The sequence below is a fragment of the Notechis scutatus genome, chromosome 6, assembly GCF_049901735.1.
Source record: "Notechis scutatus isolate UNSWTSFEM ecotype Mainland chromosome 6, rNotScu1.2, whole genome shotgun sequence".
Lineage (NCBI taxonomy): Eukaryota > Metazoa > Chordata > Lepidosauria > Squamata > Elapidae > Notechis > Notechis scutatus.
In genome coordinates, this window is record NC_142014.1 from 77325025 (window position 1) to 77339609 (window position 14585).

At 40.0% G+C, this 14585-nt stretch overlaps 1 protein-coding gene across 10 annotated transcripts in view; it reads right to left on the bottom strand.

Annotated features, from left to right (window-relative positions):
• Nucleotides 1-8291: 8291 nt before the first annotated feature.
• The window catches only part of LOC113425383 (endonuclease domain-containing 1 protein-like), a 132019-nt gene continuing 125725 nt past the window's right edge, over nt 8292-14585 (bottom strand). For 9 of the 10 annotated variants that reach the window (XM_087968878.1, XM_087968882.1, XM_087968877.1 and 6 more), the window contains 2 exons: nt 9774-14584; nt 8292-8977 (listed from right to left, as the gene is read on the bottom strand). In XM_087968878.1, coding sequence (XP_087825004.1) covers nt 8456-8977; nt 9774-10142 — 891 coding nt within the window. In that variant the 5' untranslated portion in view covers nt 10143-14584 and the 3' untranslated portion in view covers nt 8292-8455. The remainder of the gene's footprint in view (nt 8978-9773; nt 14585) is intronic. The other variant, XM_087968884.1, reaches the window with a different exon arrangement.

Below are 14585 nucleotides of genomic sequence, written 5' to 3' on the forward strand. Positions count from 1 at the left end.
CCGTATATAATGTCTTCTAAAATAACCCTGTGTTTTAGTTCCCTTATACCATAAAAAAGCATGCCAACCCAACAGCAAATCATGACCTTCTAGTGTCAACAATCTAGTCTTTCTTAATGTTATCCATTCCTTAACCCACATCAAACTTGCAGCTTGATGGTACAATTCCCAATTGGGCAGGCCAAAACCTCCTCTAATTCTAGCATCTTGCGAAAGCTTTAGCTTTATTCTCGCTTTCTTACCTTGCCATATATACTTCAACATAATTTTATTTAAATCATCAAAATAGTCTTTTCCGAGCCTAATTGGTATTGTTTGAAACAGAAATAGGATTCTGGGTAAAATATTCATCTTAATTGTTGAAATTCTCCCTATTAATGACAATTGCAAGTTTTCCCATTTCTTCAAGTCTGTAGCTATCTGTTGTTTAAGTTTAATATAATTATTCTCTTTTAATGTGCTACATCTTGCTGTCAAGTGTATCCCCAGATACTTGACCTTATTCGTAACTTGGATTTTCAACAGGTCTGCCAGTTCTTCTCTTTGTCTCAGTAGCATGTTCTTTGTCAAAATCTTTGTTTTGTCTTTATTTATTTTCAAACCAGCCACCTCACCATATATCTCTATCTTTTCCAATAACTTTGGAGCTGTTTCTAACGGATCTTCCAAAATAAAGGCTAAGTCATCAGCAAAGGCTTGCAGTTTGAATTCTTCCTTTTTAATTTTCATTCCTTTTATGCTTTTATCATCTCTAATATTTCTATTCAACACTTCCAAAGTCAATACAAATAGCAAAGGAGATAGGGGACATCCTTGTCTTGTGCCTTTTCTTATATTGATAAAGTCTGTAAGTTCTCCCTCCATCATTACCTTTGCTGTCTGTTTATTGTATATGGCTTCTATTGCTTGGATAAATTTTCTGGCGAAACCCATCTGTTCCAATAGTAATAACATAAATGTCCAGTTCACGTTGTCAAATGCCTTTTGAGCATCTAAAAATATCAAAGCCATTCGCTTTTCAGGATGTGCCTCATAGTATTCCAAAGTATCCAAGATTACTCTCATATTGTCTCTAATTTGTCTCTTTGGCAAAAATCCATTTTGATCTGGGTGAATGAAATTATTTAAGTATTTTTTAAGTCTTTCTGCTAAAATTGAAGCAAAGATTTTATAGTCTGCATTTAATAAAGAAATAGGTCTATAGTTCTTAATTTGCAGTGGGTCAGCCTCTTCTTTTGGAATAAGTGTAATATAAGCCTCTGACCATGTTTTGGGTATCATCTTCTTTGACATAGCTTCATTCATAACTTCTAGCAATGGAATGCTCAATGATTCTTGAAATGTTTTATAGAATTCTGCCGGAAGCCCATCTGGACCTGGTGCTTTCCCATTATTTTGTTTCTTAAGTGCTTCAGTTAATTCCATCATTGTTATGTTGCTTTCTAGCATTTCTTCAGTCTCTTTAGGTATCTTCGATAGGTTAGCATTCTGTAGATACTGTTTGACTTTTTCCTCGTCAATATTCTCTTGTTTATATAGTTGCCCATAGAAATCTCGAATAATTTCCTTTTTCTCCTTATTACCATAACAAACTTGGCCTTGATCATCTATTAACTTCAATATTTTTCTTGATTCTTTCTCCTTTCTCAACTTATATGCTAGCCATCTACCTGGTTTATTTGCATCTTCAAAATAATTCTGTTTAGCGTTTCTAATTTTCTGTGCCAATTCTTCTTTCTCTATTAATTCCATTTTATGTTTAGTTATATCCAACTTCAATTTAATATCCTTTTTCTGTGGCATTTTCTGTAATTCTTTTTCAAGTCTTTTATACTCATCTTCCAAGGCCTTAGTGGCTTGCCTTTTCCTAATATTCTTTTTTCTTATATAATCTATTATCAAACCTCTAACATATGCCTTCATTGAACCCCAAACATTCTGCGTTGAAGTATCTTCTTTTTTATTTTCTCTAAAGAAAAAAGCCAATTCTTTCTCCATCCATTGTGTAAAATCTTTTTCCTTTAAGATAGTATTGTTTAATGTCCATCTCGATCTTTTTTTTTGTCCCTTCCATTTAATTGTCATTGGGCTATGATCTGCCCAAGTACTTGTTTCAATATTTGTTTCTTGAATATTAGATATTAATTCTGTTGAGATCCAAATCATATCCAATCTGGACCATGATAAATGTCTATTTGAATAGAAAGTATATTGTTTAGCTTTAACATTTCTTTCTCTCCAAATGTATTTTAAGGTTAATTCGTCTGTCATTTTAAAAAAAGATTTAGGGAGAGTCTTTCTATTTTGCTTTGTTGTTGTTGCTATATAGTCCAGTTTATTGTCCACAATTCCGTTAAAGTCTCCCATCATAATTATATTAACATAGTCCAGTCCAGTTACTTTCATGTGTAATTTTTTATAGAATTCTTCTTGTTTATCATTCGGAGCATAAATTGCAATCAAGAGTATTTTTATATTATTGTCCATTATTTCCACCATTAATACTCTTCCGTCTTCATCCGTATAAATCAATTTTGCTGGGATAACCTCTTTAATGTATAGAACCACTCCCCTTTTCTTACACTGTGTCAAAGAAGTAAATATTTTCCCTAATTTTGGCTGTACTAACAATTGTTCATGTTGTTTTTTGATATGTACTTCTTGTAGACAAATTATATCAAATTTCAATTTCTCTAATTTATGAAAGGTTTTCCTTCTTTTAACAGCTGAATTGAGTCCATTTATATTCATTGTAATCAATTTTTTTTCTTCCATGATTATGCTTTATATTTAGGTCTAACAGCTCTCGTGGATCTCACTTCACGCTGTTCTTTACTATCCACCTGTCCACCTACTGCACCTTCCTCTTCTTCAATCTCCAGTTGTTCCTCTTGAAACTCAATTAATGAGACCTCTTTCTCTGCCTCTTCTTCTCTCCTTCCAAAAAATTCTGCGTGGAAAAGTTCTGCTTTCTCAATTGAATCAATTCTATGTCTCCGTTCTTGCCACATAAACATTAATCCTTCTGGAATCAGCCATCTATAATTCACTTCCTTTTTCAACAGCATTTTGGTCAGGAATCGATATTCTCTTCTCGTCTCTCTCACTCTTCTGGGTATTTGTTTTAAAACCACAATCTCTTTGCCTTTGTATTTCAATGTCTTCTCTCTTACAGCTTGTAATATTTGTGTTTTGATGGATTTTTTGGTAAATCTGATATGGACTTCCCTTGGTAATTTATTTCTCATCGCATATCTTGTAAAAACTCGATATACCTCATCTACTCCATCCATCATCTTTTCCTCTGTAATTTCCAAAGCATCCGCCAGAATTTCTATCATTATCGCAGCCAAATTTTGTCCTTTTTCTTCTTCTATATTCTGAAATCTGAGATAGAATTCTGACCTCTCCATCTCCCACCTCAACATCCCACTTTTATCTTGTTCAACCACTGTTAATCTGCTGTCAATATTTCCAATCTTCTCCTCTCTTTGTTTACCTTCTTCAATTTTTTGGAATCTCTCATCATATTTCACCATCATTTGTTGAATATTTTCCACTTTTTCATCAGTCTTCTCTGTTCTTTGTTCAATAGTGTCTATTTTTATCTTGAGATCTTGGATTCCTTGCATAATCATCTGTAAATTCACTTTTTCTTGTTCTTTATCTTGCTTCAACATTGTCTGAATTAAACGTTGTCCTCCAGCTGATGGGGAGGCAGAGGTAGAAGTAGAAACGCCAGAAGATATGGGTTTCCTGCTCATTTTGATGCTTCAAGACCTTCAAATTCTTTTTAGCTTTTAATCCAACTGGTAAAATAGCCAATTATAATCCAAACTGGAAAAATCCAATAATAAAAAGCCCAGTGACAAAAAGAAAGAAGGAGAAAAAGAAAAAGAAAAATCTTCAGGTTCTTCTAGACCATAATCCAATTATGAAGTAGTCCACAATAAAAAATGAAAAAATAGAAAAAAGAAAGGAGCCCAAAAATAATAATAATAATTAGGAAGAAAAAAAAATAAGGAAGAAAAAGAAAAAATTCCTTCAGCTTCTTCACACCTTAATCCAATTGGGAAATCTCAATAATAATAAAAAAGAAAAGGCAGAGTGGTCCAAAAATATAAATGGAAAAAGTAAAAAAAGAAAAAAATCCCAGTAAAAAGAAGGGGAAGAAAAGAAAAATAAAAAGAAAATTCTGAGGCTTTCCCTTTAAAATAAAAAGCAAAAATAAGAATATTACTAAGATTAAAGTTTACAGAGAGGCTGGTGAGTAGGGGTACTCAACTGAAAAAAGATAAGAAAACACACTGCACTTTATTTATTTGTCCAAGGCTCTTATTATGACTCTCTTCTCCACAAGCTTCAAAGCCAAGCCTCAAGTGTTGAAATGTTGATAAGGGTCCAGGAAAGCATCTGTTCTGCTGCGCTCTCCCTCTATCTTATCAAATTAAAGTGTCCTTGAAAAGTAGTCTTTTCAGGGTTCTTCTCCAATTCAAATAAAATATTTTCAAGCCTCTAGTTGGCAGTGTTACAGAGTTTGTCCCCCCCAAAAAAAAGTAAGGAAAAGAAAAAAAAATCCAAGCCTCAATTTGACATCCCTTTAAATAACGCCGCTCATAGAGTTTTGTCAAAAAAAAAAATCTCACAGATTTCTTCTTATATTCAGGGTGTCCTTTCAAAACTCAGCAAATTAACAAAAAAAAAGAAGTTTCTCACCCAGCCGACACACTTAACTTTCAGCCTCTTCCTTTCCGGAGCTGTCCCGACTTCAGCAGCTATGGAGGCTGCCTCTCCGCCGCCAGCAATAGGACTTCTCCCGGATCAAACCAGGGACTTGCAATGTCCCCGGGATCCTGGGAATGTGTCTTTCACGATCACCATCTCTACGGGATGGTTTAGGTCCATTAGGACCGACCAGGGGCGAAAATATCAGCTGCGATCTCAGAGCCCCGAGATTGCAGCTGTATCGCCAAGACGAAGCTCCGCTTCTGAACCCATTTATCTGGGTTCCAAATCATAATCTATTTCATTTGCAAGTGACTTACACTCTTATCCTTTACAAATTCATACAAATTACTGCAGGCAAAATAATCATTTGTTTCTAATCGGGGCCAACTTAAATTTTCATCCTCCCATCAAATGAAACAACACAAATTTACCATATCTTGTCTGTCTATACCCAATTTAGTAATTAATTTTCTATAGGATGGTTTTCCCCATCCTTCAAGCGATTGCCCTAGGGGACTTGAAGGATCAATTTTTAATTTTGGATTTTTCTTAATCTTCTTCACACATTTCTTTTGGGACCCATGGGAATTGCCCATGGTTGGTTACCAGACTGGAGCAATCCTTACCAACTTGTTCCAGTGAGACCTTCGTATACACACAGTTGACACCTGGCCAGAGCAAAGACACCCCCTACTGCCACTAAAGTTCTGTCTCTGTCCTGGACAGTCTGGAGCTCCCAGCAGCGCTGGCTTATTTTAAAGATCAAGATCTATAGAGACTTTTATTATAACACCTTTCGGACGTGGGTCTCCGGCCAATCCTTTTGCAAGGGTATGGAAACGCGGGTAACCATTCCTCTATCGGTTCGACCTTTACCAAAGCCCACTGCTAGGGTCGACTCATCCATACACCTCTCACACAAGTCTCAGATTGTCACAGTCCTACCCAACCCCCCAAACTGCCTAATGGGTGTGTCCTTACATGACCAGAACTACTTTCCCCTAGGTCTGCGCGCAGAGTTGCCCAGTGGTTTCTGGCAATCCAATAAACCTGGTCCCCTTCCTTCTCTTTCCGTTTTCAACCAACCTCTATTTTAAACACGGATCTGTGTCTCGTTCCACATTCCCGAACAGCTGACCCGACTGTGAACTGTTGAAGATCAACAGGGCATGCCGTCCTCACTCGACTCTGCCGTCCAGGGAAGAGACCAGATGCCTGCATTCTCCACCAATTGTTGGAAATAAATCCAAATGACAAACACTTGGATCGGTGAAAACACAGAGATTTTATTTGGATGCTTATATCAAAGTGAACGAAAGGAAAAACAAAAATGAACAAGCTGTTTGCAAAGAGTGGTTAGATCTCAGCTTAACTTAACATGAAGTTTGAGCCAAGACCCACACCTTAAAATTCCAAACAGACTTTATATACAGTTTCATCTCATCACCCAAGTTCCTCTCTTCTTGAGACTCATTCCCTCCCAAGTTCAAGCTCATTGGATTTGCCCTCAGGTATTGCAGCTAAACCCAGGATGTCTCCAGGGAGAATTGTCTCCTTTCCAGGGGTGGGATTCAATATTTTTAACAACCGGTTCTGTGGGCGTGGCTCAGTTGGTGGGTGTGGCTTGGTGGTCATGTTATTGGCTGGGTGTGGCCAACTCAATATCACTCACATCGAGGCACACATCTCCTTGTCTGGCCTCTCATGACTGTGGGGATGCTGCAATAGTCATAAGTGTGAAAAATGGTCATAAGTTACTTTTTTCAGTGCCATTGTAACTTTGAATGGTCACTCCACACAAGCAAAGTACCAGCAAAGGAAGGGGAAAAAAAACTCCAGAGAAGTTCCTGAGACAGGAAGTCTAGTCCTGCCAAGAACGTAATAAGGGTTAACGGAGAGGCAGTTTCTGTAAGCAACACCAGAATGTTTCCTTCCTGCCTTCCTTACAGGATTAGGCCAGTAATTTCTTCTAACAACCGGTTCTCCGAACTGCTTAGAATGTTAACAACCGGTTCTAGCGAATAGGTGCGAACTGGTAGAATCCCACCCCTGCTCCTTTTGTTATGCTCTCATCCGTACCACTCCGTACCTCTTACTTTGGCTGCCCACGTGGCATTGTTAAGGAATGCAGCATCCCCTCATCAGGGCCTCTTTCTAAGCTCATCATATACTACCACTTTTCCAAAGAGATATAACAACACCCTCCCCCCGAACGTCATAATAATATAAAAGGCATATACATAAGATAAAAATATAAAAAGGCTTAGCAATGGAGCATGTCAAAAATATAAAAGCAAAGCATGTGTATATAGGGAAATATATTTCATTTTATAACAGATTAACAGAATTGGAAGGGACACCGAGGAGAGGGGAGAGGGGAGGGGAGGAGAGGAGAGGAGAGGAGAGGAAAGGAAAGGAAAGGAAAGGAAAGGAAAGGAAAGGAAAGGAAAGGAAAGGAAAGGAAAGGAAAGGAAAGGAAAGGAAAGGAAAGGAAGTACAGGGCAGGGCAGGGCAGGGCAGGGCAGGGAAGGGAAGGGAAGGAAAGGGAAGGAAAGGAAAGGAAAGGAAAGGTAAGGAAAGGAAAGGAAAGGAAAGGAAAGGAAAGGAAAGGAAAGGAAAGGAAAGGAAAGGAAAGGAAAGGAAGTACAGGGAAGGGAAGGGAAGGGAAGTGGAAAGTTTTCCCCAACAGACTCTTAGGAACCGAGAAGAGTTTCACAGGAGTGGCCTCAGATGAGGAAAATGAAGAAGCAGAAGAAAGGCGAAAAAGAACAGGGATGGGGAGGGAATGGAAGTGGTGAATAGATAAGGAAGAGCAGAAGGAAATGGAAGAGAAAAAGAAAGAGAGGGAGGAAAGAAAGGGAAAGGAAAAAGGTAGGCAAGAGGGAGGGGAAGGGATGATTGGGAAAGGAAAAGGAGGGAGGGAAGGAAAAAGGAAAGGAAAGACAGAGGGAAAAGGTAAGGTTTTCCAAAGACGCTCTTATAAAAAGAGGAATCTAACAGATTAACAGAGTTGGAAGGGACCCTAAAACCATTTCTGACAAATGGCAGTCCGATCTCCTCTTGAAAGCTTCAGGGGATGAAACTCCCTCAACTTCTGAAGGCATGGATTGGTTGTTCTCACTGTCAGAAAATTTCTCCTTATTTCCAGGTTGAATCTCTCCTTGTTCAGTTTCCATCCATTGTTTCTTTTCTGGCCTTCAGGTGCCTTGGAACAGGGGTCGCCAACCTTTGGGACCTCAGGGACCACCAAACTCATAATTTTAAATCCCAGGGACCACCAACCGGTTCTGTGGGTGTGGCCTAATTTGTGGGTGTGGTTTGGTGGTCATGTGACTGGCTGGGCATGGCTTCTATGTAAATATTATAAATATATAAATATTGAATTTTTTATAAAAAAGAGCAACTTTTACCCAAAATCAGGCAAAGCAGGCAGGCAGATTGAGTTGCTCACAGAATCACAGATTCATTCAGAAATCTATCTATCTGCCATTGGCTAGCTCAGTCTGTCACATAAAATTTGCTAGCAAGCAAACTCACAAAATTAACTCAAAACACACCATGTATGTAAATATTGAATTTTTTATTTAAAAAAAGAGCAACTTTTACCCAAAATCAGGCAAAGCAGGCAGGCAGATTGAGTTGCTCACAGAATCATTCAGTGATCTATTCTATCTGCCATTGGCTAGCTCAGTCTCTCATGCACGCCCATGATCCAATTGGGTATCTCTTAACAGGAGCTGTTGAACAGATCAATGTTCTCCCGCCCATAGAGTTCAGCAAGAATTTTCTGTAGTTTCTCCAAGCTCCATTCTTTTACTTCATTCTCACTGTTTTTTGCAATGGCTGCCCATGAAGCCCTCTTCTTCTTATCCTTCACACAGCACGCTGCGGACCAGATGTGGCTAGGTTTATTGAGCCGGTGCTCCGAGATATACTCCTTTCCTGGGACAACCCCCGCAATGACATACATGTCAAGGCAGGCCTGAGCTTCCTTTCGGATATGGTTCTCGTACTTTGCCCAGGCATCCTGGTTCTGTTTGCTGAACTGGGGCACGATATTAGTCAAGGTGGAAGTGGCAGCTCGACTGTCTTCATCAGGCTGATGGCCCACTGGATTCAAGTGTCCCTTTTCAATACTTAAGGATTGGGTGTAATCTTCAAAAATGGCCTGGCTCTTTTTAATCATATCAGCAGGAATGTTGGCTTGACGCTCGTCCTCCATGCTCTTGCCTAAAGTGGGATCTACAAGCTGGAAAACACATGGAACAGAGTTAGTAGCTCAATGGAAAAACGCAACAGCAACCCAGGTTAGGGGGAATCAACCAAGGAGAGCTTCGAAGGAAGAACCTGGACTATTATAGAATGTTAGGCACATAGAAATGATAGAAGTGAGGTGATGGAATCCAAAATCTCTTTCAATGCAAGGGATCCAAATTAAAACCACCCAAATAAATTGCCTTTCAGTCTTCACTTTAACACTTCTGATAAAGGGAAGCACCCCAATATTCTTGGTTGGTGATGTCAGCAATATGGGGGAGGGAGGGAGGAGGGAGGAAGAGGAAAAGGGAGAGGGAGGGAAGGAGTGGGAGAGAGAAAGGATAGAGGATAGATACAGCTAGATAGATGATTGATCTATGTCAGACTCTGCCTTCCTAGAACATAAGACCAAATTCTCTGCATACTGGTTGGGGAATCAATAAAACAGAATATTGGTAGCTCAGGGTTGAAATGAGGGGTCCCTGATACTCTCTGAGCTTGGTAGTTTTCTTGCAGACGTTTCATCACCCAACTAGGCAACATCATCAGAGCAAAGATGAGGTTGCAGAGTTTGGATAATGAAATGTCTGCAAGAAGACCACCAAGTTTAGAGAGCACCAAGGACCCCTCACGGCTGGGGAATTCTGGACATCTTCAGAACCGAAAAGTCCACATAGCTTAAAGCCGTGGAGATTGAGAAAGACAGAGCTAGATGGGTCAACAGCTAGAAACAGTATGAAGCAGACCATCTCTAGACCCAGAGAGGTGAGGGGAAAACATGCCTTTACCTGAGGCTCAATCATCCAACCTCGGTATCTGGGACCTTGTCCGGGCTTGCATTTGTAAGCGGAGTATATGGGGATGCGCTTCTCTCGGTCATACATGGTGGCAAAACGGTAGGCGTTGTTGTAAAACTGGCAAATCCTTGCAGGGTTGCCCGGCGTCAGAGCATCTCCGGGTGGTAACTTATCCAAAAAGAACTCAAGGCAGTTCTTGAAGTCTTGGACCACTTCAGCTTTTGCAGCCAGGGGAAAGCAGGCAACCATCAAAAGCAGGGATGACAGCAACAACATGGCTTGTGAAGCTCTGGGCCTGGAAGGAAGATGGCCGTCAAAATCCTCACCAGACACCTTTGCCCTCCTACCTGGGCAAAGCATTGATTAAAAGAGTTTATGGCTTCACACAATGATGAGCAAGAACCCGTTTCCTCCACCACTGCCAATAGCGCCACTGCTTTCTTTTCTACCCTGTTGTATGTTTCTTGACATTCACATTCACACTTTTTTGTTTGTGGGGAGAAGGAAAAATGCCCAATTTTTCTTTCCTTTTTAAAGTATTTTTTTTAATTCATAAACATTTTGAATACAGTGTATTGTGAGGGCATATCATTTACAGAAAAGCAAAGAAAGAACAAACAGGAATATTAACACATATACTAAAAACAATAATAATAATAGTGTAACAGAATAGTTTTAACTAGATTTCTCTTCGTACTAGCTCATTTGTGATTCTGTTGATTATATTGGCGTATTTGCAATTATAAACCCTCTTTATATTTAATTCATACATAGCAATAATCTTTCTTCATCTAATTTCTACCTCTTATCTCTAACCACTTGTAAAATCTATTCCATGTTAAGTAATATTCTGTGTCTTCCCATTTTTCTTTCCTGACAGAACAATTGATCAGTGGGACTGTTTGCCTTCAGAAGTTGTGGGTGCTCCCATCACTGGAGGATTTCAAGAAGTGATTGGACAATCATTTGTCTGAAATGCTATAGGGTCTCCTGTTGTGCAGGGGGTTGGACTAGAAGACCCCCAAGGTCCCTTCCAACTCAAGTTATTTTGTAATTTGTCTTAACATGACAAGAGAAGAACAGATAGACATGAACTAAGTGTCTTCCAACTCTTATCTCACTATGCATACAATGAAATGATCTGCAACTCATGAAAGCTGATGCTTTTAAACAATTCTGTTAGTTGGAAAGGGGGCTGACAGATTCCTCTGGATTTGTTGTCCCTGCCGATTAACGTGGCCCTCCTCCTACAAAGTTATCAACTCCAGAACTCTGGGGCACTAAGAAGGAATCTCTGAACAGTATCACAACTTAGGGGAAAGATGATGGTATGTGGATGCAGGAAGGACGGTCAAGGACTCTTTTCTATGATCCTAGAGAGAAATAATGAATGTCCAGGTTGCGATTCAGAAAAACATTGTCCTGCTTGCTGAAATAAGCTCTGACCATGAGCTGCACAATCAAGGAACAGTCCACGGATGAGGTTGTAGGTTCTCCACCTCCACCCAGAAAGGTGGTTGGCCTCCCCTTTGTTGGAGTCACTCATGAGAGGCTGGACAATACCCACTGGGGTGCTTTGATTGGGATCCCTGTCCTGACCAGGAAATTGATGAGTCAGTTCAGTTCATTTGGGAACGGTTCAAAGTTACAGCACTGAAAAAAAGTGACTTATGTCCATTTTTCACACTTGCGACCTTTGCAGCATCCCCATGGTCACATGATCAAAATGCTTGGCAACTGACTCATATTTATGACGGTTGCAGGGTCCTTGGGTCACATGATCCGCTTTTGCAAACCTTCTGACAAGCAAAGTCAATGAGGAAGCCTAGATTCACTTAACGACAGGCTTACTAACTTACCAAATGCAATGATTCACTTAGCAACTGTGGCAAGAAAAGTCTTAAAGTGGGGCAAAACTCACTTAACAAATGTTTCACTTAGCAAGATAACTTTTGGGCTCAGTTGTGGTCGTAACTTGAGAACTACCTGTATAGGAAGCAGATCTTTACTGTATAGCAGTAAACCCCAGTATTATCTTCCTTGAATATATAGAACAAAGCTGACACCAGCCAGGGCACAGAACAACTCAAGGAAGTAGTGCAAGATTGGAAGACGTGGAGAGAAGATTGGCCCAGAGAATCATCAAAGTCAGGCACAACTGACTGGATAACATCATCATCCAATACATAGATTGCAGTGACCAATGATGCTAACTCCATGTAGGGGGAAAAAGAAGTCCAAATGGAAAGAGCATTTGACTGTGGGATCAGTGACCTGAGAAGCTCGAATTGTAACGTTCACCTGAAGTTGAGCTGCCATTCATTCTAGATGCCCTGAACTGAACCCCCAACTCACCCATCCTAGTTCTACAGCTTCTTCCCTTAAACGTGCAAAACCACGCCAGTTAAATATCTATGGCTGCATTCGTACAACTTCCAAAGGTTGTTAGTTTTAGCTTTGGTTAGCTTTCTTGTGGCTTAGTATGTTCAAAAGAGCTCAGACAGCTATTTGGTTTGTTTCTGATTCAGGGAATCCTGTGGGAAAAAGCAAGCTACCAAGGGCCGTTATATAAACCCAGCCTTTGTTTGCACAGTACTGGAAAACAAGAGATGCTCATTTGTAGAGCTTATTTCTCTTAATTATTTTCTGAATTGCAACCTAGTTTGACTGGCAAGGAAACAATGAAGTGGGTCTATCATCAAGCCAGTTAGCACCAATTACCCAAAAGTATAAATATGGCCAAACGGTTCAGCCAAAGAATCCATCCGAGTTTGAATAGTTATTCAGAAGTACAGGAGGGCTATGATATACAGCAGCTATTCTGAACACACTGAAAACACACTTTAAGGGTGCAAGACTCACCTTTGGCTGTGCAATCCTTGGAGCGGGAGAAGGTGATGGTGAGAACGGCATGGACAAGTCTGAAGTTTGAGAAGGAAGTCCAGGCTGTGAAAAGTCCCTCCACAACTAGGATTTATAAAGGAACAGAAGATTGCCCCCAGCAATTTTGGAAAGGCATTAAATGCAAGGATGAGTCTTGAATCTAAATTCTAAAACATCAGTCCTGATAATATTTTTTTAAGAAAGAAATCCCTAGTTCACCTCAAGGTTTGCAATTCAAGCTGGAGGAACTTATGTACCAGAATCTCATCTGGATGCGCATATCAGAAAACCTGGGTGCAGCATTAAAGGGGAAGATAGCGCCAGCCTGATTGTAATGTGCTTTGTTTTCCATTGATTAGGAACCTGGAGGGAAGGGAAATTTTTATTAAGTTGTTGGGCTTCTTTTAAAAAAAAACTTGACACATCTGTTTATTTGTAATAGAGTTTAAAAATTTAGATAGGGAAGAAAAAGGCTCTCTCCAAAAAGGATTGCAAAAGGCTCTTACACTCTTGGTTTTTCCAATTCAGAATGCAAAATTCTGGGCTCACTTGTGGTGCTCACAAAAATTGTCAGTTTTTTTTTTAGAGCTTTCTCGTCTTTAACAATGGCAGCAGAGTCCCAGGGGCCATTCGCACTTCAGGCCTGGAGTTAGCAGGCCACTCAAACTTTAAGCCAGAGTTGCCAAAGTTGCAAAATTGGTGGCTGAAGGAGACGGGTTCATGCATGCCACAGAACACCTGTCTTCTCCCTTCCTCCCCCCCCCCCTTTTTTTTTGCAATTTTTGTAGTTGAGAAATATGAAGAGCAAAATTAGTGCTAAATTTTGAAGAAGTTTATGGCATCTATTATGGCATCTATTATGCTTCTTAAATGCAAGAACTACAGTCCCCAAACTAGTCCTCCATGAGTGAAATATATGTGATCGTTGAATTTGATCTGGATTCACAAGAACATAGTTGGTTTATTTTGAACTCATCAATATGTGCACAATTTTCCTTCCTACAAATGGGAAGAATTTGAAATTAAGAGGCACAATTGTGAGAAAAAGCAAAATCCAGAGATTCACCAATTCCTCAGCTGAGCACGTTAATTAACCTTTTGCTCCTTGACTGCAGAACTAATAAGCCAGAAATAATATCAATAGATTCATCACATACTCATTCAGTAAGACTATTTTTTTAAAAAAAAATAGGACTATCCAAATACCAACCTATAACCTTAGATCTCAGAAGGTTTCACAGGATGGCAGCAGTATCCCACCTTTTGCTGCTGCTGTTGTTGCCCCAAAACTTGTGAGACCATTACGTCTGGAGACACGGTAGGTATCTTGCTTGTGAGATCTCTCTCCAAGAATGTATTTATTGATTTATTAATCAAATTTATATTGCGGGCCATCTCCCCCAAAGAAGACTCTGACAGTGCACAATAAACAAATCCGCCAATGTAAAATCGATAAAAAATAGAAAATATCTCAGTAATAATTAGCAAAACCACAAAACTTCTAACCCTGGGCAAAGGGAGGATAGAAATAGCTCCCTCAGCAAAGGGGTCACGGGGAGAGATCTTTGGTCCTGGGGTGCCCCAGGCCTGGTAGAAATTCCAGGTCTTGAGGGCCTTCTGAAAAATCCGAGGGCCAATCTAACTTCAGGAGGGGTAAATGCTCCACAAGGTAGGCATCATGGCAGACAAGGTACCTACCAGATGTAGACACCCCCCCTAACTGAAAGCACCCACAAGCATGCCTTCTCTGCCAGGTTGGAGGGAGTGGGCTCAGGCCACTGGAGAGAGACAGCTGTTCTCATCCAGTCTTGGCAACTTTAGAACATCTGCTTTAATCCAGAAATGATGACTTCCACCTGCTAGGATCTTGGCCATTTATTCAGTTATGGATGAAGGCAGGTCACTAAAGAACACGGCGGC